We start from the raw sequence: 26,922 nt of genomic DNA, 5'->3' as shown, positions 1-26,922 counted from the left end.
TCATAATAGATGGCTGTGAGCCACTTCTGTGGTTGCCAGGAATTGAACAGCCAGTGCTCTAGGCCATCTTTCCAGCCCCTGGAAACTAAATTTCCAAGAGAAGGCTATGTAAGCGTCTCTTCTCAATGGTTCTGTTTGGCATCTGTCTACCATGCCCATGCCCCTAGAGGGCCAACCTCTGCACGGCAAAAGTTAAAAGATCCAAGCAGGTGTGGCAGCACATCTTCAATCTCAGCACTGCAGAGGCAGGCAGATCTGTGATTCTGAGGCTCTCCTGGTCTACATCGTGAGTTCCAGGCCAGCCAGAGCTACACAGTGAAATCCTGGCTTCAAAACAAACACAGAAACAAATTTTAAAAAGCCCATTTCAAACTGATAGTGGACGCTAACAGCTATAATTCTAGCCTAGGAGTTTCATCGTAGGTTACAGTGAAAAAAAAAAAAGAAAAAACAAACAAACAAAACCCAGGAAGATGATTTAGTTGAGTGACCTAGTTATTGTTGTGATAAACACCATGACCAAAAACAAAATAGGAAAGAAGGGGTTTATTTTAGCTTACAAGTTATAGTCTGTCATGCAGAAGCCAACACAAGAACTCAAGGCAGGAGCCTGAAGCAGAAACCAATGAAGGAAGGAACACTGCTAACGGGCTTGCTCCCGGGCTGTCTAGGTCCCCGTCTAGGGATGGCACCACCCCTAGAAAAGGTGCCCCATGTAACTCCTCAGCTCAAGTTCCCTTTCCCAGCTGTATCAAGTAGATAACTGAAGCTACTATGTCAGATGAGAAACTTAATGGGAAGCCTGAATTCAATCCCTCAAACCCACGAGATAGAAGAAAGCCGATTCCTTCAGCTTTTCCTCTGCCCTCCATACATAAACCATGGCACATATGCACATACTCCGTCCCTTTCCCCACTCCAGGGGACATGGAGAGGTAGTCAGGGTGGATAAGAGCAATACATTGTCTATATATACATATACATACATACATAAATGTCAGAGTAAAAAATATTTAAAAAGACTCATCTCATAAATATTGATAGTCATGCTGGGCACAGTGGTGGCACACACCTTTAATCTCAGCTCTTGGGAGGCAGAGGCAGGCAGACCTCTGAGTTCTGAAGCCAGCCTGGCCTACTGAGGGGGTTCTGGGACAATCAAGACTACATAGAGAAACTGTCTCAAACCCCCTTTTCCTACCCCACTGCCCCCCAAAAAGAAAAATACTGATAGACAGGGTTATTGATAAGGGTTAGTCATTCAGAAGCTTTGACCAGGGGAATTGGGGACACTGGACACTCAAATGGCCCCCACAAGGGGCCTGTCCTCCTGGGAAGATGCTGGCCTGGAGCTGGCTAGCATAGATCCAGCACTCATGACTCTTCTGGGGGCTGGAGAAATGACTCAGCAATTGGATACGGACACTGCAGAAGACTCAGGGCTTGTTCCCCAGCACACATCGACACCTCTTCTGGCCTCCTTCAGCAATGCACGTGATGCACACACACACAAGCAACACTTCCTCCCATAAAATAGAATTAACATTCTTTAAAATTTAAAAAAGCTTCTGGAAACCAGAGGTGATGCTTGTTCTGGAGGGACAGGAGGCAGCTCTGAAAGGTCACAGTTCTCAAGGCGCCCAGAGTTAAAGTGAATCTAACACACTAAGGAAGCAACAGGACACCCAGACAGAAACTGTGTGTGACGAGATAGAGATGCTACTGTGTCCAGTAGCTTGCTCCCTGGTTCCTGAGTGCCCAGGGACCTCATGCAGGTGAATGTGCTAAAGATTCAGCCCAGTGAAAGTCTCCGAAGAATGGTTTATTCGGATCCTTGGTCAGTTATGTTTTGGGTTGACTTTTGGTCATGGGTCCCATGATGTATTCTGAAATTACATTGAAATACAAAGCCCAGTGTTAAAACTTGAAAAAAAAAAGTTTTGTTTTCTTTTGTTTTTTAAAAACAGCTGTACACACCCAGAACAAAGGCCTGCTCTAAAAGCACCGTGGAGACACCGCTGCTGCTTGTGCCGCCTGCAGGACGGCGATGGGGCCTTGGCCGCCTGGGCTTCAACTGCCAAGGTGTCCTTCTTTCGCAGAGGCCTTGTGCTACAAAGGTGACCTTCCCTAGAAGTCCTTGGTTTTACAGGTGAATCCAACACTGTTGCACTGTGTCCACAGAAGCTGGAAGGACCCAACTCCATCCCCAAGTGGCTGAGGACCAGTGGCCATCTTCGACGCTTGCCTGCCATGTGGCACTGTGCCTACCTCACAGAGAGGCCTGGGCAGGACCAGTTCCCACAGAGCTCAGGCTTAGAGCCTGCTGCAAGCACACTAGCTCCTGAGTTCTGCACAGCAAAACAGTAAAATGGTTACCAAGGCCTTCATTACTAGCTTAGTCACTTGTGGGCTGAAGGTGAGGACCCATGGCCAGCACTGATTGTCCTACAGAACGGCCCCTGAGCTTTCTGGCATCATCCCTTACATTCCTAGCCTGGAACACTCTCCCTTCCTACTTTAGGTTCTTCTGAGTAACTCTCTCTTTGCAGGAACACCACTCCCAAGAACTCTGAAGATGACCTACCCCTCTATTCCTGGCTTTGAAGCAACCTTCCAGGGTCTCTCAGGCCCAGGAACAGGTCATGTATCGACTCCCACAAGTCTGCTCAGGAGAGATGGCCAGCAGGTCAGAGCTGGTGCAGCTTCCCCCGCTCGGTGAGCAGTGTCATAGCTATGGCATAGAGGAGGTAGCCTAGGACCAGGAGCAAGGAGCAGGACAGAGGTCCAATACAGAACAGAGAGGCCACAAAAAAAGCCATCAGGAGCAGGAGCAGCGTCCGGTAACTGCCCAGGAAACGCAGGCTGAGCCTGGGGCCCCGGGCAGGACTGGTCACCTGCCTCCGCCCCACAGGGCTCAGCAGATGTCTGTTGCTCAGGGCTGGCTCAGTGAGGTGATAACGACAGAAGCTGCCAAGGAAGTCATTCCGGGAGCACAGAGCTGCCATCTGGCCTGCAAACTGAGTAACAAGCATGATCTCAGCAGTGTTGGGGACAGCAGAGCACGCTCCATTCCAGGCTGCCTCCCTCTCTACCCAGACTTGGATCAAGCAGGGCTGTGAAGGGGAAGATGCTGCCTGGGGCAGGAGCGCTCTCTGGAAGCCCAGCCGCCCCAGCTGCTCACTTACTCTGCGGTTGATGGCAGAGGACAGTCGGAAGAGTGCTCGGACCAGACTGGTGATTTCGTAGCTCCGGATGGGCTGCAGCTCTAAGTCCCCCTGGTACTCAATTTCAAACCTTCGCAGACCATTAATGATCTAGAAACCCAGGCAGTGAGAAAAGTTCCAAAAATACATCCTTGCAAACAACATGGGCAAGAGGGTAGGGGAAGTCAAGGACAGATCATGTGACCATTATGCACCCCTTGTAAAAGAAGTGGTAGCAGTCTGTTGGTGACCTACCTGATAGCGGCCCAGGGGTGTAAGGATGAGTCCTTCTTCCCCCACAATGCAATCTGGTAGCTGCTGCTTCCCATTCTCATCCTGTGCGTTCCCCATGGCAAGCGTGAGTTGGGCCAGCTGGGCTTCACTGAGCTAGCAGAGAGAAGGTCTCTGCTTTCAGGGGGAATTTCAAAGGGAAGGAAGGGGCGAACTCTTCACCCCCACTAGAGTGAGTCCCTCACAGAGGGAGCTGTGTTAGGACATACTCGGAATATCTGGCGCAGGTACTCCAGGGCCTTCTCCAGGTACTCATCTGTCTTGCGGACACTGTCCTGACCCATCTCATCCAGATCATTGCAGGGGTAGCAGCTATTTGGGTCTGTGGTGCCAAAACCCAGCCATGACAGGAAGGAACGGCTAGCTGGGCTTTCCACACACTGATCAGAGATGGACTTGGCAGTCTGCTTGGCCTGGGCGATGAGCTGAGCAAGGCGCAAGACCTGCGAGGGAGGCACAGGCATGGCAGATGGCTCAAGGGGCCACCAAAGATGGTGTCACTGCATTAAAGCAGGGTGGTCCTGGGTAACCAACTCTAGGAAGAGTGCCCACCCAGAGGGAAAATGGCATTTATGGTGTAGACAGTCTTGATTATGAGAAAATACTACCCGTTATTGGGTAGGGGAGGAGGCATGGGAGGGGAGGGGAGGGAAGGACTTGGAGCATCTACTCAGTACCCAGCCTTTCTCCTTTCTTCCCCGCTTTAGCTAGTCTTCAATACTTCAGGGACCTCACATTAGCGTGGACCTTTGGTAACTCACCAGGGTCCGGACTTCAGGACCAAACATTGGGGTATATTTGCAGTCTTGGCCCTCCAGACTGTAGACATGGCTCTTCACCTTGAATGAGGCATCTGTCACAACTGGGGGCCATGGTGACAGGAAGCTGCTGGTGACTGTGAAATGACGATGCTGGCGGTGGGGAATGATGAGCTCTGGCTCCAGGAACAGCTGCTCTCCTAGAAAGCAAGAGGAGTCTGGCACCTGCTTCCCAGGAGCTCCTGGTAGAATTCCACACCATTTTCTCAGGCTCCTGAAGAGCTGTGGCAATGCTGAGCAGGGGTCGTACTTGGGTTGTCAAAGGCTCCGAGGCTTGGGAGCCCCAGCTGCACCAACAGTGGACCAGTAGGTCAGCGGCAGCAGCTGGTGCCTGTCACCGTCCACTCGTCAGCAGAGACCAGCAGCAGTTCAGAGCTCGGCTGCCCATCTCTCTGAGCTCAGTACAGCCATTGCCTGGCTGCCAGCACTGGGAATGGGACATTCAACCAAGCCCAGAGCGTTTACTAACTTTTGATGTGCCCCAAAAGTCCCCAAGCCAAAGTGAAAGTCCTTGAGTCATGCAGCATCCTTTTGTTCCTCTGTGCTGCCTCTCAGCAGCTGACGTCCTAGCTCGGTGGGGCTGGTCCAGGGCTAAGACTCACCTTTCTGGATCATCTCAGTCAGGTTGGGCTGGGCAAAGACCTTAGCCACTCGGAATACCATGAGTGCGTTTTTGGGGCTGACCAGGTCTGTGCGGAGTGCACGATTCAGGAAGCTCACAAACAGTTTGGTGTACACGAGCAGGTTTTCCTGGATGAAGGGTGCCCTGCAGACAAGAGGCAGGATGGGGACCAGGCAGAGTAAGACTATGATGTAGACCTCTTATTGGAGGCAGGAGCCACACTGGTCCTTACTTCCTACAGCTCACCCTTCCTGACACCCCCAGCTGCTGCCACCATACAAAGGAGTCACAGGCATTAGGCGGGAAGAGGGGTGCAACACTTCAGTCCTCTGGTGTGACTAAGCATCAAACATATGACCCTTCGCAAGAGGGCCATGGGCATCACAAGGTCTCCTGGAACAGGATGTGAAGAGCAAGACTGGGACCCAGGAGAGGAAAGGCCATAGTGACCCCCGTCCCCCCAAGGAGTATAAGATAAAGGGGTGCTGGTAAGGGTGATCCCTGGGATAGCCATGGAGCCAGGATACACCAAAGCAAGGAGATGGGGCTCCAGGTCATGCTCTGTCCCCATTCTGTGAGACTGAAGCACAGTCCACCAGGCAGCTTCCGCTCGAGAGGGCAGTGCTATCACTGGGTCCGTAGGCTGGGGTGCTCACCATTTCTCCGACACAGACCGTGGCTGGGCATCACTGCTCTGAGCTTGCTTCTCGGGAGCATACCTCCACGGCTGCAGGTAGCTCAGCCACATCTCCAGGACCTAAGAAGGGACACATGTGCCCTGAAGGCCTGTGGTTGTAGGCTAGAGCACTTGACTTTCAGACACATCCTTTGATGATCTAGACCCGGCTCTGAAGACAGTCCATGGAAAGATCTATGCCCTAGTTGTAGGGCTAATGCCCTGCTGGGCTCTGGACTTTTCTCCAACTGCAATGTAGATGCCAGTAAGTGATTAGCTCCTCCTACAGTCTCCCAAGAACACACTGCAGGAACTCAAGTACCTTGGGCAAGTCCCTTTGAGGGCTGTGGGAACAGAGTATGGCTCTCAGTACTCAAAGCCAACAGAACAGCAAGCCTTTACCTCTAAGGCCCGTGGTGACAGACCCCCACCCCACAGGCTGCCAACTTCATGGCCCAGGAGGCAACAGTGAGGATGAGGGCAGGGGATAAGTGCTTACCGCTCTGAAGGATGCATCCAGAGGCCAGTGGCCAAAACAGTGCTGTAAGAAGACATATAGCTTCTGCTGGACAAACCGTGGCACTGCAGCCCTGTGGAGACAGGAGGGTCATGCGCTGTCACTTGCCCAGAGGTGTGTGGCTGCTCATAGGCGCCAGCCATGGCCTGTGAATAAATCTGTTCTGCCTGTAGGGAACACTGAGCATTCCTCTGAGGTACAATCTGTTTTTAGTCCTGTTCTCCAGAAGAAACCAAAGGTCAAGAACACAGTATATAAGTTGTCTTTGAAGTCAGACTGTGGCACCAGTCTGTCTCCTGACTGAGGTAAGGGGTAAGACAGAACAGCAAGGCTGTGATCTCTGGCCAGGCAGCTCTTTCCACTACACAGGGAGCAGCTAGAGCAGTGGTTCTCAACCTGTGGGTCGTGACCCCTTTAGGGTCGCCTATCAGATATTTACATTATGATTCATAACAGTAGCAAAATTACAGTTATGAAGTAGCAACAAATAATTTTATGGCTGGGGGCCAGCACAGCAAATAGGACTGTATTAAAGGGTTGCAGCATTAGGAAGGATGAGAACCTCATCCTCAGGGAAGGCTTTAAGAGCAGCAGCCGCCATCCCTCTGGCCTCAAACAGGCCAGCAGGTATCTGTCACAGTAGACAGAAGGGGAACGAAGGCCTAGAAGCCCTATCACACCCTACACCCACCGTTTGAACTCCTCCAGGGGGCTGGTGGCATGTGAGTGTGTCGACGGAGAAGCCTGGTCTGGCTTCAGGCTGTTGGCAAAGGCGTGGAGGTGCTTCAGCAGCAGGCGCACCACAAGCACGTGCTCCTCAGTAGGTGTGAAGGACTCCTAGGGAGGGGTGTGGTGTCAGGCTGGGCGAGAGCTACAGCACCTACTGCAGCCCCACAGGAGACAAGCATCAGGCCAGGCAGGACATCTCATGCTGCCTGAGCAGAACTGACAGCAGCCCAGAGCACTGAGGCACGTGGCCTCACACCCCACCTTGGCAATATCTGGCCATGCACCCTCAGACAACTGCAGCCTGTGCTGGGCCTCAGGGCCCTGCCTCCTGCTGAGCCAGATGGTGAACACAGGGTGGGCCACTAGCCCACCTAGGCTCTGGATCCAAGGTTGTCTGGCTGCCTCCTAACGTGCAGAAAGCTCACCTTGCTCAAGTGAGTATGTCTTTTCTTCCCAGTTCCTTCTCCAGCCACAAGCCCAGGCCCGCCCAGCTGCCTGTCCTAGGCAGTCAGATGAAGACCCAAGACTGGAGGAAGCCAAGGAGTTACTTCCCCCACTGCCAGTCAGCTAAAGTCCCCAGGACTAGAGAATTCTCAGGCTTGTGAGGTGAACTTTAGACACAATGTAAACACAATCTTTGGACTAAAAGGGGCCTTTTATTGGCTCCCCGCCTCTCTGGCTGTTGAGCATCTGAGTATAGGTGGTGTTTTTTTTGGCAAGGAATAGAGATGCCATCTGGAGGCAGGAGTGAGTCCAGTCAGGCCCTCTCTTACCCCGCATCCTTTGGGCCCTGATGAGTTGTGGAGCTAAGGCTGGCAAACGGCCTGACTCTCTGACACACAGGAGACCATACTCAGGCCTCTGTGTCATTAAAATGCCTTCACTATGGCTGGGCATGGTGGCAAATGGCTACAATCCCACCATTTGGAGGCAGAGACAGAGGGACTGTTCTAAGTTCTAAGCTATCATAGCCTACATGGCAGGCAAGCCAAGGCTACATAATAAAACTGTTTCAAAAAGAAAGAAGGGGGAGAGAAAGGCCCCACTCCCAGGTCACACCACACTAGCTATAAGGAAGGCTGTTCTCCTCTGGTTATCTAGAACTTCAAAGTCTTGCCAAAGGACTCCCTGCTTCCAAGGAAGAACAGACGAGACACAGTCTACACCCTCTAAAAATAGGAAATCTAACCTAATTCCCACTATTCAGGTATTTAAAGATGGGCCTGGTGACCCTGAAGATCACCATCTGATCAGGGCTCTGAGCTCAGGAGGGGTCAATCCTATCATATATATATCATAGTGGCTTAGTGGGTCATCTCCAGAGCGAGTGCCATAAAGGCAGTCTGGCCTCTTGGAGGCAGAACCCAGGCATTGAGCAGGTTCTGCAAGATCTGAGCCACTGAGCTATACTGCCAGCCCTGAGCTTTTTGAGACAGTCACACCAAGTGGCTCAGATTGGCCTCAGAGTGGCCACCTGCCTGCCTCCTCCTCACAGGCGCTGACCTAGTTTGGTCAACACCACTTCTTGTCCCCTGCCATGACGTCGGCCAGCACTAAAGTAAAGCATTAAGTAAAAACAAAACCAAAAACCTTTTGTTCTTTATAACTGACCAGCTGTGACATTGTTAGTAATAGAAAATGGGCTGGGCAGTGGTGGCTCACGCTTTTAACCCCAGCATTTGGAAGGCAGAGGTAGGCAGATCTCAGTGAGTTGGAGGCCAGCCTGTTCCACAAAGCAAGTTCCAGGACAGCCAGGACTGTTACAGAGAAACCCTGTCTCAAAAAAACCAAAAAGAGATAAGAGAAAAAAAAAAAAAGTTTAACACAAGTTAAATGCAATTGGACAACTGGAATAAACCATACCAGCTCACCAGAGTTCTAGTCCATTTTCTATTTTTTGTTTGTTTGTTTTTCATTTTTTGACACAAGATTTCTCTGTGTAACAGTCCTGGCTGTCTTGAACTCACTTTATAGACCAGGCTGGCCTTGAACATACAATAGTCACAAGGGCTAATCAACACTAACAACCGTCAGGCCAGGCTATAGCTCCCACTCATATATCCCCTCTCCATACAGCTCCTCTCCTGGCCCGACACCCTGAGCAGTGACATCAACTCGGTCCCTCAGCTTAGAAAGCAAACAGCACCATCATAGGAGCCGCACCCCATCTCCCCCAGCAGCAAGCACTGCCCCATCTTACCCGGCTTTTCATGAGGTTGTAGGTGACCAGCCCTGGGCACCCTTCCCAGCCATCTCCTATGGGGTTGGGGGGACGCTCACATGCTAGAGGGGCATTATAGGTGTCCCCAGTGCCATCTGTACTTTCTAATGACAGGAGGATGTGCTCCCACAGCCCATAGCATTTCCCACTGTGCCCAGCCTCGGGCTCATCTTCACAGTTACTGCTATGGGGTCTTCCCTGGAAGCTGCTTCACTGCCCAGTCCGTCCATGGGAGCTCCTCACTAGCTGCTGCTTCTAAGCAGCAACTTACTGTGTGAAGCCAGCAACACTCAGTGGGCAAGCCTGGTTTTTTTCACCTTTGTTCAATTCAGTGTCAGCTGTTATAATGTTCTTCCCCAGGGTAAATCAGACACAGCCCTGTTTGGGAGCACATATCGGCATTGCCATGGTTTCTCACAAATCAGCCACCTCCATTCCCCCAAATACCTGAGGTCTGAACTTCACTCTACCGACCTCAAGTCCACTTATATATTGGTCATTTCTCCCTAAGTAGGCACCAACCTCCACGAGGGCACCACTTGCTCTCATTTGCCTCTGAATGAGTCTAAGTGGCTGGGGCTCAACAGAAGGACCCCATGTTTTCCTACTCTCTTGTGATATAGCTACATCCTTCAGCCACATGCCCCTGAACAGGGCAGGAGCCACATCACACGTAAGTCCTCTGTGTAGTGAGGAAGTCAGACCACTGCAAGGCTCCCCCACAAATCCTGAGAGGTTGAGACTGCCCTGCAGGCTAGGGGCTTAGGAGGAAGATTCCATAATCTTCCAGGCTGTGTGCCTCACACAGCCACATGGCCATACACCGAAACCTGGTTAGCCGGCAAACCTGAAGGGCAAGTCAAGCTGAAGGCTGAATTGGGCCTGCCTCTAAATACATGGGTGTCATTTTGCTCAGGACTCCCTCTTAAGGACCACACCAGACTTCTGGGAGACCCTTTACTGTACACTCTACCAACACATACTCTTGCGCCCACCTTGGGGCAGGGGAAGGGAAGGAAAGGCCAGTACTTGATAGGCGTGGAGGGCCTGGAGGCTGGGTTGGGCAGGGCTGTGGAGGGCGCTGGAGACATTGAGTCGGTAGTGTAGAACTTCCAACTGAGAGACAACAAACAGAGAAAGGCCAAGAAGAGGCAGATCAGAGGACGTACAGGGTGGGGAAGGGAAAGGGTAGGATAGGATGGGGGCAGAGAAGAGGGGAGAAAACATGAGGAGCCCAAGAGAAAGAACAAAGGAGAAAAAAACAAAAAACAAGAACAAAAGTTCATCAGTGGCAATACCCAAAAACTGCCCAGCAGCCCTGGACTCCCGCAGGCAAACCCCAGCTCAGACAGATGAACCCTCAAGATCCCTACACATGGTGAGCCCTCACAAGGTCCCTATGCATTGTCAGCCCTCACAAGGTTCCTACACAGCTGGTCAGCCCTCATAAGATCACCAGGAAGTCTTGGGCTGCTGGGGCTGAAGGCCTCAGAAGCTCTGGGGTATGCCCAATTCTGTTTTTCCAGAAGTATAACACTGTCCCACCACTAACCCTAAAATGACGACGTGTAGTTACAATGTGTACACGTAACAGCCCACCAAAGCTCACTGACACTGGGACATGCTATTGATACCATGTCGAGGCTCAGAAAAGAAACCTCTGGGCCAAGCACAGAAGGACTTCAGGGTGGAGGTGTACAACTGGCCTTCTGTATATATGGGATCCACATGGAACTGACCAATTTAGAAAGGCCTCTGTCCTAAACATGCACATGAAGTATTAAGTAATCTTGAGGTATTTTGTTTTGAGACCGGGCGTGGAACTTGCAATTCTTCTGTCTCAGCCTCTGGAGTGCCAGATTACAGGCACATGTAGGGAAAACCTTAAAAGCAGGACAGGTCAGTTATATGCAAGAGCATTTTACACAAGGGAATTAATGATGCAAAGACCTAGGAATACTGAGGAGCAGGCTCTGAGGCATCCCTTGGATATTGAGTGAGGAAGTACTGAGGGACTCCATGAGTCGACTTGACGAGAAGTTTACAAATTAATTGAGAATACAGCTCAGTGGTAGAAAGCATACCACACATGTGTGAGGCCTAGGTTCAACCCCCAGTACCAGAAAAGGGGGAGAGTGAATCTATTAACCAAGTCAGTAGATGAGTATGTGAAAGAACCAATTCTCACACATCTAAAACCATAAACATCCTTCCATGAGATGGTTCTCTTCAATCTGAGTAGATGGGCCCAGGCCCGGCCCACCAGGTTGTTCTCTGTCCCTACACTGGAAACTGCTAAAGGTAGGGGTGCTTACTAGTTCAAACTGGGGAGACAGACTTTTCTACTTCTTGTCTCTCGGCACACAGGGCTTCCAAGGGAAGGAACCCCCCCCCCAAAATCCAACAGAGTCTCATCCTCCTAGAGGCTGGGGCAGTCTAGGACAGCAGAGGTAACAGCCAAGCCAGCAAGCCTCCTGGCCCCACCCAAGCACCCTCTACCCCACCTCCCTGCAGCACCACTGCCTGCTAAAGCATTTCCAATGCTAGCACACTCATGCCCCACAAAGGCCATGCCCTACCAGGAGAGGAAAGAATGGACTTGCCATGGAGCCTCCAGTAAAGGGAGCAAAGGCCCTTCCTCACAGGCTTCCTTTGTGCCAGACCCCAGGCTCAACTGCAGTGCTCCGAGAGAAATCAGGCTCCCCTTCATGCAGGAACACAGGGCAGGTCCCCTGAAGACCACAGCCAGCACTGACCCCAGTCACGGGGAGTGAGCACGTACTCTGGACAAGTCTGACCTGAGTGGAATCACAGGTGCCCAATTTTTTGCATGTGGCAGTGGAGGCTTGGTGGGGACTGGAAAGGATTTCTGGAAGGTACAGTACAGGTCCCAGTAACAGGACGGAGCTATAGAGGAGGGCAACTTCTGCAGCTGCCTTGCCTGGTTTCCAGCCACTGGAAACCTCTGGCTGGGTTCTATGTTCTGTCTCAGTAGAAGGCAGAAAAGTACAGTCATCCAGGGAACACCAACCTTCCCAGCACACCTCATCCACCCAAGGTCTGGCCAAGAGGAAACAACTGTGGGGAAGAGAGGGAAGTCCTCTTCCACACAGAGACAACCCACTGACCCTTCCCTCTGACCACAGAAGATAAACTCGTCAGAGGGAACAACCTAGAAGGGCCTTTCTGGTTGGCTCTTGAGAGCAGGTGTGGCTTCTACTTACTGGAAAGACAGCAGGAGCGACAGGAATCACTGCAGCAAAGCAAGTCTGCCTCAGCAAGGCCAAGCCAGGTGGACAAGGCTGAGTCAGCTGGGGGCCTGGGAACCTGGAGAAGCCCAGTACCAGCCTTCCATGTGCCAGCCTAGAGCATGAGCAAGTCTGGCTGGAATCAGGAAGGGTGTTGTGGGCTCTCAGTGGTGCCCAAGGTCTAGGAGGATCTTCAGCCTTTCCCTGTCCTCCTTTCCCAATGTGATGCTATGAATGGACATGGGCGGGGGGGGGGGGGGAGGCGCTCTGCACTTTGCAAGTTGTGGGAGAGTCTCCGTCTTCAACACGGCAGAATGCTGGAGTCAGAGAACTAAATGGCTACAGCGATGCTGCGGTAGCAGTATCCAGGGCTCCTACTAAGTCAGTTACAGGACTTCTCAATGGGAACACCATCACCCATGCACTCTTCATTTTAAGGGAAGTGCTCAAGAGTTCACCTGGCCATGACAAGATCAGTCTACAGGGTAAGGAGACCAAGCAGCAGTGTGTGTTGACGCCGCCTGTGACTCTCAAGACCCATCGGGCCACTCACTAACTGAACAGAACTGTTTTACTCTGACCAGCCCACTAGAGTACCTGCTCAAGGGGCATCAACATCAGGAGGTTCCAGGGACACTGCCACCTCCACATCTCTGCAAATGAGTGTGCTACCCAGGGAGGAAGGCAAGGGAAAGGCCAAGGAAGAGGAGAGGAGGAAGAGCAGGCTAGGCCACATGCAGGAGGGTCCCAGAGCCCACACATCACAAATGGCATCAGACCTGAGCCTGTCCCAGTGGTGGGAAGAGACGCAGAGCTGCACAGCGAGGACCTCAGGCTCAAAGGTCATCACTGTGTACGGTGTCCAAGTGAAGGGTGAGCAATGAATGGGCTTCTGCTTCCCTCCATCAAAGCTGGCACAAGTGACTCATGCTGACAAGATACAGCAGGCTAGCAAGGGCATGAGACAGGAGATGGATTAATAACCATAGACACATACCTTGGCATGAGGGGACTGCATTTTCTGGTACATTTCCAGGGAATAATGATGAAGCCACATTTCAACAAAAACCTGCAAAAGGACATTAACTGATCACACTGTCAACAGGTCATTATACCATTTAATGGTGAGGAAGTCTTTCCAACAAATGGTGCTGGAAACAGGCAGCCCACATGCCAAAGAAGCAAGCTGTGAAGCACCTGATCCCACACACAAGAATTAATGCAAAATGGAATGCTGGCCTATGTACAAGAGCCCAAACTACAAGACTCAGAGGAAAACACAGGGAGAAGCTTTGAAGTCACACACACACACACACACACAAAAGACAACAGGAACATCATCAAAAACAAGACCCTTTTACAGAGTGAAAGCAAGCGACAAAATAGGAGAACACACTCACGACCTCCCAACCCTTATCTGAGAAGGAATTTCTATGTAGAATATACAAACTTAAAAACTTAACCCTGTATCAAAAGGACAATGCTCCAAATAGGATAGACAAAAAGCCAATAAAACCTTAAAAGACAGTCAACCTATTGCTAATTATTAGATAAACCAAAATGACAACACTTCATACCCACTGAGTTACAGCAGCCACTCAGTTCCCAGCACACACGATGGTTTACAACACCTGTAACTACTGTTCTAGAGGATCTGCTGCCGTCTTCTAACTTGAACATGGTGTACACACACATGAAGGCAAAATACTCACACACATTAAAAAGAAAAAAAAAACACAAAATAAGAGACAATACTGATTTCCCATGTGAAAAAAATGGAACCCATATACTCTACTTAGAGGAAAGGGGGCAGTGGCTATAAAACAGAAAACAGGCTGGGTGGTGGCGGCGCACACCTTTAATCCCAGCACTCACAAGGCAGAGGCAGACAAATCTCTGTGAGTTCAAGGCCAGCCTGGTCTACAGAGCAAGTTCCAGGATAACCAGAGTGACACAGTGAAACCCTGTCTTGAAAAACAAAACAAAACAAATAAACAAACAAACAAAAAAAACGGAAAAAAGTAAGCAGAACTACCATGTGGCCTCACAAGGCTATTTCGAGGTACATTATATTCCAAAGACCTAAAAGCAGGGGGCTGGAGAGATGGCTCAGTGGTTATGAGCACTTGCTGCTCTTCCAGAGGACCCAGGGTTAGTTCAGTTCCCAGTACCTACATAGCAGTTCAGATCTAAAACTTCTGACCTTTGTACTTAAATGAATGATACATACCCATACATATACAGATAAATAAAAGTAAAGCTAAATAAATCTAGAAGTAGATAACTGAACATCAACATTCACAGCAGGCTAATATTCCCAATAGCTAGCTAAAAAGGAGACATAACCCAAGTGTCTACAGACAGATAAATGGATATAGCCATCTAACAGAGTACTACTTGACCATTAAAAATGAGAGACTTTGGGGCTGGAGAGATGGCTCAGTGGTTAAGAGCATTGCCTGCTCTTCCAAAGGTCCTGAGTTCAGTTCCCGGCAACCACATGGTGGCTCACAACCATCTGTAATAAGGCCTGGTGCCCTCTTCTGACATGCAGGTGCACACACACAGACAGAATATTGTATACATAATAAATAAATATTTAAAAAAAATGAGAGACTTTGTTTAAGCTTTAGAGACAAGGTCTCTAAACTTAAGATCCTTCTGTCTCAGGTATCTAAGTCAGGGATTACCAGGATGAGACACTACGTCCAGTAAAAGGTTAGACATTCTGATCATGCTACGAGAATGAACCCTGAGAACATTACGCTAAATAAAGCAAATCAGTCACAAAAATATTCCACATAATCTAGATAAATCCACTAGAAGTGAGGTGCCTAGAGAAGTCAGATAGTAGAGACAGAAGCAAAGTAATATTTCCTGGAGCTAGGAGGAAAGGGATACGGAGAACAGCAATGAAAGGTTAGTTCCTTTTTCAAGACAAAATGTGGTTTTACCACGTCCCTCAAAGGATGCATAAGGGAGCATTGTGGAATATGGGCTAAAGGATTATAAGAGCCAGAGGTCAGGAAGAGCTGGAGTCAAGTGTCGTCTGGACAAGACAAGACCACTGTACTCAAAAGCTCACAGCTGCTGGGGTCGCCCACACAAGGTTAGCACGGAAGAAGAAACTCACATGCTCCTGGCTCTAACTGAGGAGCTACCAAAAACTGATGACTTCTGGGAGTGTGTGTGTGTGGGGGGGGGGGGGGTGTTCTTTGATGGTGTGGCTCCCTGTAGGTTGACTGAACTCCAGGGGAAGTCCTATACTCATGAGTACATGGGCAGCACAGACTGGACTCAGTGAGCTACAAAAGCAAAAAAGGAAGGGAGAGGAAAGAAGGAAAAGCAAGCATGGGAAGTTGGGAGAAGTAAGGGAATGGGGTATTGGATCTGGGAGGAGCAGTGAGGATTAGTGTGATCCAAATATACTGTATGCATATATGGAATTCTCAAAAAATTAGTCAAAATTAGAGATTTATGCAGTTTGGAAAGGCTCAGCAGTTAAGAGTACTTGCTATTATTGCAATGGTTCAGTTCCTAGCACCCACATGGTACTTACAATCACCTGTAACTCCTTTCTAGAGCATCTGATGCCCTCTCCTGGCCTGTGTGAGCAACTGCATCCACATAAATTCCACAGGCGCATGCTACATGCACTAACGCATGCACAAGCATGCATACATGAATACATGTACGCATACATTTTTAAAAAGTGTATCACATGCACAACAATCAAATGTACTTAATACTACTTAAAAATGGTTAATATGTACTTAAGAGGCATATGTACATGGACATAAAGTTCTAAGCCTGGATTACATAGAAAGTGTCTCAAAAAACTAAACAGAAAAGATGTTAAAATTCATGTTATATATACTTCCCTACAATTAATTTTTTTATAAAAAAATAAAAAGAATTGCTGCTCTGGCTCAAGAAACAGAGTCCACCTCTTCTGTAAGCTTTGTCTTTGTCATCTGTCCTCACGGATGGACAGAGCCCACATCCCGTGAGCCATCTGCTCCAACACAAACCCCTCTGGGAACACTGATGACAATGACCTTCCGGGGCTACTCTGAAAATAAGCAGGAGATTTCTAAAAGCACAGCACCCATATTCTAGGGGTGCACAGTTGGGGACTGAATTCCAGCCTTCCCAGTGCTGCTCTGTTAATCACATGAGCCCCAGAATCCAGCCCTGGAAAAAGCTGATTTTCTCCAGACACTGGGACATGGGAGAGGGCAGGGCCCTGAGGGACTGACCGAGCCCCTGAGGGACTCTGCCCTTCCACTTGCATCTCCTGCTCAATGGCTGAGAGCTCACTGCTGACCAAGATGGAGGTTGTGAGGGCCCTCATCATATAACATCACACAGAAATGCCTGCAGCAGGACCCAATACTCAGCATAGGGAACAAGGTGGGGCACATGGAACACATACACAGATGGATCCACTGGAAACTAGATGGCAGGTGAATGAATATGTCCTTGTGAGGAAAACAGTACTGTGGATAAGGGAATCTGGGACAGAAAATACTGTCTATGACACTTAGCTTACAAGAGTACACCAGCTTCTCTTCATTGCTTTCAAACTGCCATCTAGACTCAGACTCCAGCTGACTAGGTGTCTTTGGGATTCTGCCCCACATGGTGGAAGGTGTTAGCTAGCCGTTTGTCCTGAAAGAGAAGCAGGGACTGGCTGTCTTTGTTTTTACCTGGAGCAGAGTTTCTGATCGCCAGATCTCATGGGATGCAGGGTCTGCATTCACAGATGTCTGATGAGAGATGTGTCGCTTCAAGAGGCTAGTGTGGAGACCATAGGAGGCAAAGGGCATGGCTGGGGTCCTAACAGGAGATACAGAGACAATAGTAAGTTAGAGACTTCTACTGACACCAAAATCAATGATACCAATAGTCACCTACAACATACTGAATCACAGTGCAACAAGGTCCATACTGATACACTTAACACCTTTACTATAAACCGTCTACTTGGCAAATGGGATGCTAAAAAAAGGGATGACATCAGAAATTCACAACTTATGATATGCTCTATTAATAACTGTGTAACTGAGAACAGGAGATGCTAAAATAAATGAGGATTTGACATTCTTATCCACAAAGTCCTTGATCCAGGTACAGAGTATAGATTTGAATTTATAGTAGAAAAACCTGGCTAACAACCTTAAATACAATGACTAAGAACCTATCACCACTAATGGAGCACAGCGACAACAAAGATCTGACAGGACACTGGGAAGAACTTGGTATTCCTACTGTGGTACTCCTGCTTGCTCAGCCCAAGTCGGGCCTAGGCATGCGCAGATACCCAAGGAACGGAATACCTACACCCAGTTTGCCAAACACACAGGAACCTCTGCCACAGTCAGGAAGCACAGGAGGAATGAGGGGCAAAGGGCTACCGAGATGACCTCTGTCCCAGTTAGTATTTTGTCAACTTGACACAAGCTACAGTCATCTGGGAAGAGGAAACTTAATTGAAAACGTGGTATCAAACTGTCTGGAGCAAGTCTGTCGCGTATCTTCGTATTTAATAGCTGATACAGGAGGCCCAGCCCAAAGAGGGGGGGGGCAGTGCCACCCCTGCACAAGTGCTCCTGAGCTGCTTTAGAAAGCAGGCTGAACAAGGAGCAAGTTAGTACAAAGTATTCTTCGGTGGCTTCCGCTTTAGTTCATGCCCTGACTTCCCTCAGTGATAGAGATGAAATAGACCCTTTCCTCCCTGCATTGCTCTGCTCATGGTCTGCATCACAGCAGTAGAAACCCAAGACAACTAACTGCACAATGAGCCGCTGGCAAGGACCAGACTCTAGTCAGCAGACATGGCTGGGGTAGCTGGTAGTGAACAGGCTCTCAAGATTTGATGAGGGAATCTGGTAGTAAATTAGCACCCAAGACGAACAGATGCACTATGCTCCATCAAGAATGTGATGGCCTCTAGGAAACACAGTGGAATACCAAATGGTCCAGGAAAGCATGGCACATTTGTAACCCAATATTCAGGAGGTGGAAACAAGAGGATCATGAATTTGAAGGCAGTCTAGGCTACACAGCGTGAGTGGTTGGACAAAATAAAACAAACAACCATATATTCTTTACAAACAGAGTCATAACTGTGTCAGTCATAATTTCGAAATCTAGGTTAAAAAGCTTGTGAAAGTTATTTCTAGCAACTTTTCTTTAAGTGTGATATTACTTCAAAATGAAAAGTTAAAGCAAGCAACAAACTAGGCTCAGGCAATCATTTAGCCCCTGAATTCCACCTTGGAGAAGGTAAGAATTTACTAGACCTCCACGTTCTCCTCCCCAGCTATAGAACTACCAGGGATCAGGGTCAGGTCACTAGCCATTGCCACCTCCACAGCCTCACCTCCCACGTCTACCTTTGAGGGCATCTGCCCACATAGTGAGTTTGAGAAGAAGGTATGCCTGACATGCACATACCAGCAGATATGGGCTGGACCAGAGCCTGCATCAGTGTCTGCCTACAGACTCCTAGAGCAGGCAGTGAGGGGAGGGAGCAGAGAACCTCAGACAGCTCCTGCTCGGGCAGAAAGGTTTCCAAGGAGAAGGATCAAGAGGCTCAGGGCTAAGGGCCCATTAAAACCTTAGAAAAAGCGGCTGGAGAGGTCCCAACCCACTCTCAAACTGCAGCCATAGCCACTTCCAAATGCGCAGTACAGCAGCAGGCTTAGCAAGTGGTCTGGCACAAAAGCTTCTCAGTGCAGGCTCTCCCACTGACCCACTGACTTATACGATCATCTCTTCTGAAGACAAGACAACATTTTGCCCTCCACTCTACTCATTGCTTTGGTAGAACTCAGACCTCATCTGCAGTGAGGGCCACTCTATGGCAAGGCCTTGTCAATGAGGTCAGAGACAAGTCTTACCCCCTGTCTTTGTCAGGACAAGGGAAGTTGAGAATGGGACCCCAGAAAGATTGGGGAGCCTTGGACAGAGATACCAATACTTAACAGGGCAATGCTTGGACAAGGTCATTAATGAGGCCCCACTCCCAGTAGAAGGACCAGATCTTAACAGTCAAGGCAGCCTTACCTGGGAGCTGGTGAGGGGCTGGACCCCCCTGGGCTGGAGGAGAGTGGTGGAGGCACACTGCCTTCAGTGGGCAGGAACCACGACAGGTACCTGTCCACCAGGATGAAATAGGCACAGTCTGAAGTACGAACATGGAGGGACATAGGCATTGGCTAGAAAACCAAAACTGTTATTAGTGCTGTGAGCACTGGCTTACAAGGACATCCATGGCCACGCCCTGCCCTTCCCTGTGGGGTCTGCACAAGCCACATGCCGAGGTATCCCTTCTGTACCTTTTGAGAGATGAGGCTCAGGGCAAAGAAGAACATATAGTATTCAAATGGATCTGATGACAGTGTCAAGGGACAAATGTAGAGGTAATGGGCCACCTTCAACACCTCCCACACCTTGGGTCACCAAAGGATACTGAGGGCCAGGTTCAAGCCAATGCCTCCGGTGGGAGGAAACTGGACCTTGTTATGGTAGAGAGGACTGTCGGGGAGGACATTCTCCTGGATGGATGCCTTCACAGGGCCCTGCAAAGAGAGGCAGGTCGGTGGGAAGCCACCAGCACAGTACCGTCAGCTGTTACAGCCTCTGGGGAGCTGCTGAGGCACACAAACCCCGCTTTACAGGCACAGGGTCTGACCTCTGGGCAGGGCTGGCTTTACAATTTTCCTCTTATCCTCAGAAAGCTTCACACGCACCAGGGTAAGAACTGGGTGTCTTTTGAGTCCTACCTCCTGAGCATCACACTGTAACCCTTCCTGAGGGTCTGGAGACTCAGAACAGAGCAATGCAGTCACACAGGCCTGTCTGCTGCTCAGGCCACAGTACGATGCAGTCTCCACCAGCAATGTGTGATGAGCTTTTAAAAATGTCACCCCCGGAACTTCTAAGCTGTGATACCTCTGAGGCCCTGAGAGGCACTCCCTGCCCACTAACAGAACAGTCACCCGTCTGTGCACTCCGCTCCCCAGTGCTGATCACTACCATGGCTTACTCACAGGAAGGCAGGAGACAGGAAAGTCAAAGGTATAGTCTTCAGCTTGAAGCTTATAAACCAACTTCATCATGGGACCACTGGATACAAAATTTAAAAAGGAAAGGGGCCTGTTAACACGAGGAAGTACTCAGCCCTTCTCAAGCAGGAAACCTACCTACCTTGGGTCTAGAAATTCCATTGCTATGCTGAACTCCACAGGGTTCACACGCCCCTGGAGGCATCGGAGATTCCAACCAACAAGGACACCATCCAGGCTACCAAAGATGCTCTCCACCAGCCACGGGAAGATGGCATGCAATTCCTGAAATAGTGCACAGTGAGGCAGCTGGCATGCTCACTGAGGACCAGTGCTGATCCGTTTCTGTTCCAGTTTGTACCACACTATGTGCCTGAGGCCACTCTCATCCAGACCACAGACTCTGCTGCAGCAGGGAGGAGTAGCTGCGAATTCTTCAACTGGCGTCACGTGACACCCCAACCTTGGATTTGGGTTAATTGAGTAGGCCTTTGACTGAAATATTCTTTACGATTTATTTTTATTATTCTAAAATTTATGTGTATATGTGCATGGGTGTGCGTGTAAGAGCGCAGGTGTCTGTGGAGTCCAGAAGCAGGTGTCAGATATCCTGGAGGCAGAGTTACAGATGGTTACAGCTGCCTGCATGGTTGCTGGAGACTGAACCTGGGCTTCTCTGAAAGAGCAGCAAGTGCTCTTAAGCACTGAGCCCTCTCTCTGGCCTCTCTCACCCTCTCCACCAATGTTTTAGCTTTGTTTTGAGACAGAGTCTCGCTATGTAGTAGGACGGCAACAACAACAAACAAACTCTAACGGGGACAGAGAACGCTTAGTCAGTAAAAGGTGTGTTGCACAAGCCTAAAGATCTGAGTTTGATCCCCAGCACGCACACAAAAATAGAAGTGTAGTGGCATATGCTAATAATCCCAGTGCTGAGGAGCTACACAGGAGAATCCCTGGGGCTTGCTGACCACCCGCCCACTGAGCCTAAACAGCAAGGCCCAGGTCCCAGACAAGGTGGACAGCGGCTGAGGAACAATACCCGAGGTTGCACACATACCTATAAGAACCTGCACACATACACAAACACGTATACCTCCACATACATAAACACCAGTCCCTAAAACCCTTCTGATCTTAACACACATCTACTAAAAATGAAAGAAATACTTTTCTTTAAAAAAACAAAAATCAAATCACTGAAACATAACAACAGTATTAATTTGTTACCCAGGCCAACTTCTTGGGCTCAACAATTTCAAGTGTGTATTAAATACACATTCTCAAAGCATTTATATCAGATGTTCTCAATCTTAGTACCATGCTTATTTGGGACTAGATACTTTGTTGTTTTTGAGACAGAGTCTCATGCAACCAAGGTGGGCCATGAACTTGCTGTGTAGCCTGTCCTTGAACTCCTGATCCTCCAGCCTTCCAAGTGCCAGGACTACAGTGTGCATTACTATGCCAGGCTTTAGGCTGGATACTCTCGTTGCAGGGAGCTGTCCTGTGTACTGTAGGATGTTTCTAGCATTTCTGGCTTCTACCCACTATAGACACATTAAGGAGACACCCAAAGGGACCTGCAGGAAAAGCTGTACCTTGGCTGGAAAATCTTCAATGACTTTCACCAAGTCTTGGCAACGCTGTGCAAAGGGCTTATTCACAGAATCGGCTTTCAGGCTCGCCTAGAAGACAATGGGAGCAATCGTAAACAGACTTGCTACAGTTTGTGTCTAATCAAAAGGGAAACACAAGCATTGGTTCCAGCACTTGACGCATCAGGGCTGCATGTATCAAGGGCCACAGCGAGCTTCTAGAAGAAAGACACTATAATTCTACCACCTTTAGACCAGAGATTCTCAGGTGCTCCCTCAGGCAGCCTATTACTTCAGAGAGCATTATCAAAAGGAAACTAACTCCCACTGGCCCACAAGTAGGCGGTCAGCATTAGGATTAGTCCTACAGTGAGGACAGGACTCCTACTGTATGGGTGATACACAGGAGATGCAAACTTTCCACCTCCTCAACCACCCATGATTGCACCTGTGATCATCAGTCAGAATGGCCAATAAAAGCAGAGAACAGAACACTTCTATCTTTCTCTCTCCCTCTCTTCCCCCTCCTTCTCCTCCCCACCCCCCACTCTCTCTCTCCTTTTGGTTTTTTTAAGGCAAGGTTTCTCGTGGGGCCCTGGCTGTCCTGGAACTCAAGCTATAGGCCAGGCTGTCCTTGAACTCACAAAGATCTGCCTGCCTCTGCCTCCTGAGTGCTAGGATTAAAGGCGTGCACCACCACCCAGCCACCTGTTTTCTCTTAACCAGTGGATAACAACTTACTGAAGTCACCACCTTAAAAAAAGAAGGCAATGATATAATTATATTATAAACTAAAAAAAAAAATTAAAGTAATTTGGAACTACAGATGGCCTCTGCCAATTCAATATTCATTAAGACAACAAATAAGTCAATGAAACACTCAGGACAGAAGCCAAGGAGATCTACTGAGGTCACAGGATATGGGGACAACACACCGACTCCATGGAGATCTATGAGGTCATGGGATATGGGGACAACACACTGACTCCATGGAGATCTATGAGGTCACGAGATATGGGAACAACACACTGACTCCATGGAGATCTATGAGATCAAGGGCTGTGGGGACAACACACTGACTCCATGGAGATCTACTGAGGTCACGGGACATGGGAAAACACACTGACTCCACGGAGAAGTGGCCTCTGGGTAAACAGACTAAAATCAGGAGGTGCTAGACTTTCAACAAGCAGGCTCGAACCCAGGCTATCTAATGTCCTGACCACCTCCAAACAAGAAGGGACTGCATGGGGCCTGTCTCAGAGAGGTAAATCTGACTGTTATGGTCATGGGCCAAGCCAGCTGGCTCCAAAGTCTACACTAAGAAATAATACTACTTTTTTTTCCTTTTCTTTGCTTTTTTTGAGACAAGGTTTTTCCATGTAACAGCCCTGGCTGTCCTGGAACTCGCACTGTAGAGTAGGCTGGCCTGAAACTCACAGAGATCTGCCTGCCTCTGCCTCCTGGATGCTCGAATTCAAGGTGAGCGCCACCACCTGCCCAGCAGGAAGAATATTGTTGTTTTTTTTATTTTTAAGGAAAAAAAAAATCCAGGTATGGTAGCTCACGCCTTGAATCCCAGCACTCCAGAGGCAGAGGCAGGTGGATCTCTGAGTTTGAGGGCAGCCTGGTCTACAAAATGAGTTACAGGACAGCCAAGGCTACACAGAGAACAGAGAAATCCTGTCTCAAAAGGAAAAAAATTTTTCATAAAACATACCTTCTCGAAACTGAAGTGAAGAACCTTCCCCACTCATTATCTGTCTCACATTCTGCTTTCCTAGCTTCATATTCTAATAAATAAACCCCTAACAGGTAGTAGTGTCCATCTATCTTTCACTGATAGTAATTATTAGAACACCTTACATATACATAGAGCTTATGCATCATGACCACTCGAATATATATTCTCACTCTGCAAACTAAGGAAAATAACATTTGAATCAACGCTTGTTTTGTTTTTGTTTTCAGATGATTTTTCATTGCGTAGCTGTGGCTGACATGGAACTCACTATGTAGCCCAGGCTGCCTCAAACTCTTTTTTTTTTCAGAATAGAATTGGATATTTATTACTTATAGGGGGGGTAGGTAAAGAAAAAGAAGAAGAGGAGAGAGACAGAGAAAGGGAACGGGAGAGAGGGAAGGCGGCGCGGGCACCAAGAGGGGACAATGAGTCTCAAACTCTTTACGACCTTTCAGTCTCGGCCTCCCTAGAACTGGCTGAACCAACTAACTTGGTGAATGAGAAAACTGGAGTTCAGAGACTGAATGCATGTAATATCCTGAACTAAGTGAAGGCATACCAAGTATTTTAATACTGATTTTGGTAGTGTTTCCTATTTAAAAAAAAAAATCTAGTAGAGAGATTTTCAAATCAGCTGAATACGGTGGGACATGCCCACAATAATCCCAGCACTTGGTGAACTAAGTAAGGCAGGATGGACTAGACTTCCAAGAGGCCTGCACTGCCAGGTATGGTAGTACACGCCTTTAATCCCAGCACTCATGAGGCAGACGCAGTCGAATCTCTGTGAGCTCAGTCAATCTGGTCTACACAGCAATTTCCATAACAGTCAGAGTTACATAAAGAGATTCCATCTCAAAAAACAAACAGAGGGCAGCAGGGCTCTATAGCAAGATTCTTTATCCCCTAAAAATGAGTCCTTCAAATCAGAAGAAAGAAGTCCTAAGTCCCTCTGCTATAGAACCAACCCCAGCAACTCTCTCAAAGGTAGCTGGAGAAAGCTACTTACCAGGAGAAAGCTGGGCTGTTGAAGGTGAGGGAATGCCATAGCAGCCTGTGGGAAGTCAGCAACGGCCGTGCTAGGGAACCACTGTGGAAAAGCAAAGACAAAACCTCTGCATCTTCTACACAACAGATTAGACAATTTCACAGTGCCCAGGAGAGCAGGTGCCGAACTTGTCACAAATCACACTACATGTTCTTTTGATTTCTAAAATGCAACGCTCATACAGACCACAGCTTCGGAGGTGGCCACTGCTTGGTTGGGCTTATACAGCACTTGCTAGATGCCTGGATCGGCTTTAAGAGCCTTCCATTTGTTTCCTTATCTAATTACAGTGACAGGCAGAACATCCCCCAAGATTGTTCTTGCTTGGCTATTCAAACACCCCTCTAATCACTATTGTAAAGAGAGTTTGAAGAACCAACTGAAGTACAATGTCAGTGGACACAAAGCAGAGTTCAGTTAGAAGTCAAGATCTCAAAGGAACTGGATTCTGAGAGGCACTTGAGAAAGCTTGGAAGCACATTTCTCCCCCAAGCCAGCAAATCAGAGCAGATCTCGGTTTGGCCCCTCTAATATCCTAAGCAGATACCTCACTTAAGTTGGCTTGGCCTTGTGACTTTGTAACTAAGAGAAAGCAAATGCAAAAGGTGCTAAGTTTGGAAGGACAGAAAGTCCAGCTTCACATAACCTCATGAGGCGGACACATATAAGGAAGCAGGTAGAACATAGCAAAACTTTCTTGACACACAACCAGTAAGCAGCAGAGTCAAGACTCAGGCAAACTCCTTACAAATCTCTTATTTGAAACAGAAAGGCAAAGCATACAACGAGGTCTTTGTTACAAATGAAGAGCAAGTTCTAGGAAGGAAGCCTTTGAAATGGTCACCAAAAATTAGGAATACCTCTGCAGCTTCCTATCTCCCTGTCCACTGCAGTCAGAAACACTAAGTAATCATAGTCAAAAAGAACAGAGAAGAAACCTGCATTCTGACGGACTAGTGAGGCCTTTTCCCCACACTCTGCCCACTATAGGAGTAAAGATGGCAAGGTGGCAGCTGGCAGTCTGTGAGGAGAGAAGTTGAGCAGCAGGAGCAGGAGGAAGCTGCGGTTTTGAGGAGACCACCAATCTATGCCATTTGGCAAGACAATCACTTCCCAGGTTTTTCCAATTCTTAAACTATCGGTTTTAGTATTAAGGAAAACTTAAAATGTCACAGTCCTGACCAAAATTACAAACTACTCCAAAACGATCAGGACAGCACAAAACTGTGGAGTATTTGATAAGGACAGAGCTCTGGAGGAGACAAGTAACTCTCTCCTCACAGAAAGCAGGCAGCTGAAAGGGAGGGCCAGAGATGTCAAACGTGGGTCTTTCCACGGCTTTTTCAGCGACTCTCACCCACTTGATTTTAGACCCTGTCAGCCACGCCCCGTGCCACTGCGCAGGCAGTGCCAAAGGCGTTCGCTTCACTTGACCCCTCAATATCCACTTTCTTCAGGCGCTGCTTCCAACTCTGTCTTTGAGGTTTCTCACGACTGAGAATCAACGCTCTCGGGCCAAGATTATCGCGCCGCAGCCAAGCCCTACTTTGGCTACTCTATGAGAAACTTCGGCCTGCCCCCATTTGTTGATCGCAAAGTTTCGAGACTACCCTATTACAGAGGAGGAAATCGAGGCTCGGAAAAGTCAGGAGGTAGAGAACCTGGACCCACACCGAGTTCTACGACCGACACCACTAGCTAAGCCCAAGGTTCAGTTTTCACTCCAAATCCTCCCTTCCTCAACTCCCGTATCAGGCGTCCATCAAGCCCCTACCGGTACTGGTTGTGAGGACCACGCAGAAAGGCGGCAGAAAGGCATGGCCCTGGAGGTGGCGTGAGGGTGCAGCTGGGCCCTCCGCTTCCCGCCAGCCCCGATTAAGAGGAGCTGCCGGGAGCCCCGAAGTCCCACGGCTCAGGGAGGAATCCATCCGGCCTCGGCGGGGACTCGAGGAAACCGCACGGTGCGGGGCTGCCTCACGCGCGGCTTCCGCCACTCACCTGCGGTGCTGATCGCACAAATCTCGAGCTTCTCAAAAGATGGAAGCCGCCATTCGGCCACTCGGCGCCGAAATGTCGTCATCAAGCTGCGCCGGGAACCACGCCCCCTTGTTTTGGCGGGAATCAAAGAAGATCAG

At 49.0% G+C, this 26,922-nt stretch overlaps 1 protein-coding gene across 6 annotated transcripts; it reads right to left on the bottom strand.

Annotated features, from left to right (window-relative positions):
- Positions 1-531: 531 nt before the first annotated feature.
- Smpd4 (sphingomyelin phosphodiesterase 4) lies at positions 532-26,922 on the bottom strand. 6 transcript variants are annotated; one of them, XR_015737245.1, is made up of 21 exons: positions 26,562-26,703; positions 24,749-24,829; positions 21,999-22,085; positions 20,540-20,682; positions 20,383-20,458; positions 19,803-19,911; positions 19,669-19,721; positions 19,397-19,548; positions 17,035-17,164; positions 13,323-13,394; positions 10,107-10,193; positions 6,819-6,964; positions 6,110-6,200; positions 5,591-5,691; positions 4,915-5,078; positions 4,256-4,452; positions 3,704-3,937; positions 3,459-3,590; positions 3,186-3,314; positions 1,978-3,017; positions 532-1,886 (listed from the first exon to the last, which is right to left on the bottom strand). XR_015737245.1 is itself a non-coding variant. In XM_048452354.3 (20 exons), the coding sequence occupies exons 2-20, from the start codon at positions 24,785-24,787 to the stop codon at positions 2,688-2,690; spliced, it is 2,472 nt and encodes an 823-aa protein (XP_048308311.1). In that variant the 5' UTR covers positions 24,788-24,829; positions 26,786-26,922; the 3' UTR covers positions 532-2,687. The 6 variants fall into 6 exon arrangements, 4 of the variants coding, with proteins under 4 accessions (XP_048308311.1, XP_048308309.1, XP_048308310.1 ...); XR_015000224.2 differs by having other exon boundaries at positions 2,585-3,017; XM_048452354.3 differs by lacking the exon at positions 26,562-26,703 and adding an exon at positions 26,786-26,922 and having other exon boundaries at positions 532-3,017.

This window comes from Myodes glareolus, chromosome 2 (genome assembly GCF_982192425.1).
Source record: "Myodes glareolus chromosome 2, mMyoGla1.1, whole genome shotgun sequence".
Classification (NCBI taxonomy): Eukaryota; Metazoa; Chordata; class Mammalia; order Rodentia; family Cricetidae; genus Myodes; species Myodes glareolus.
Note: the sequence above shows the minus strand (reverse complement) of the source record. Positions and strands in the feature narration are given on the sequence as shown.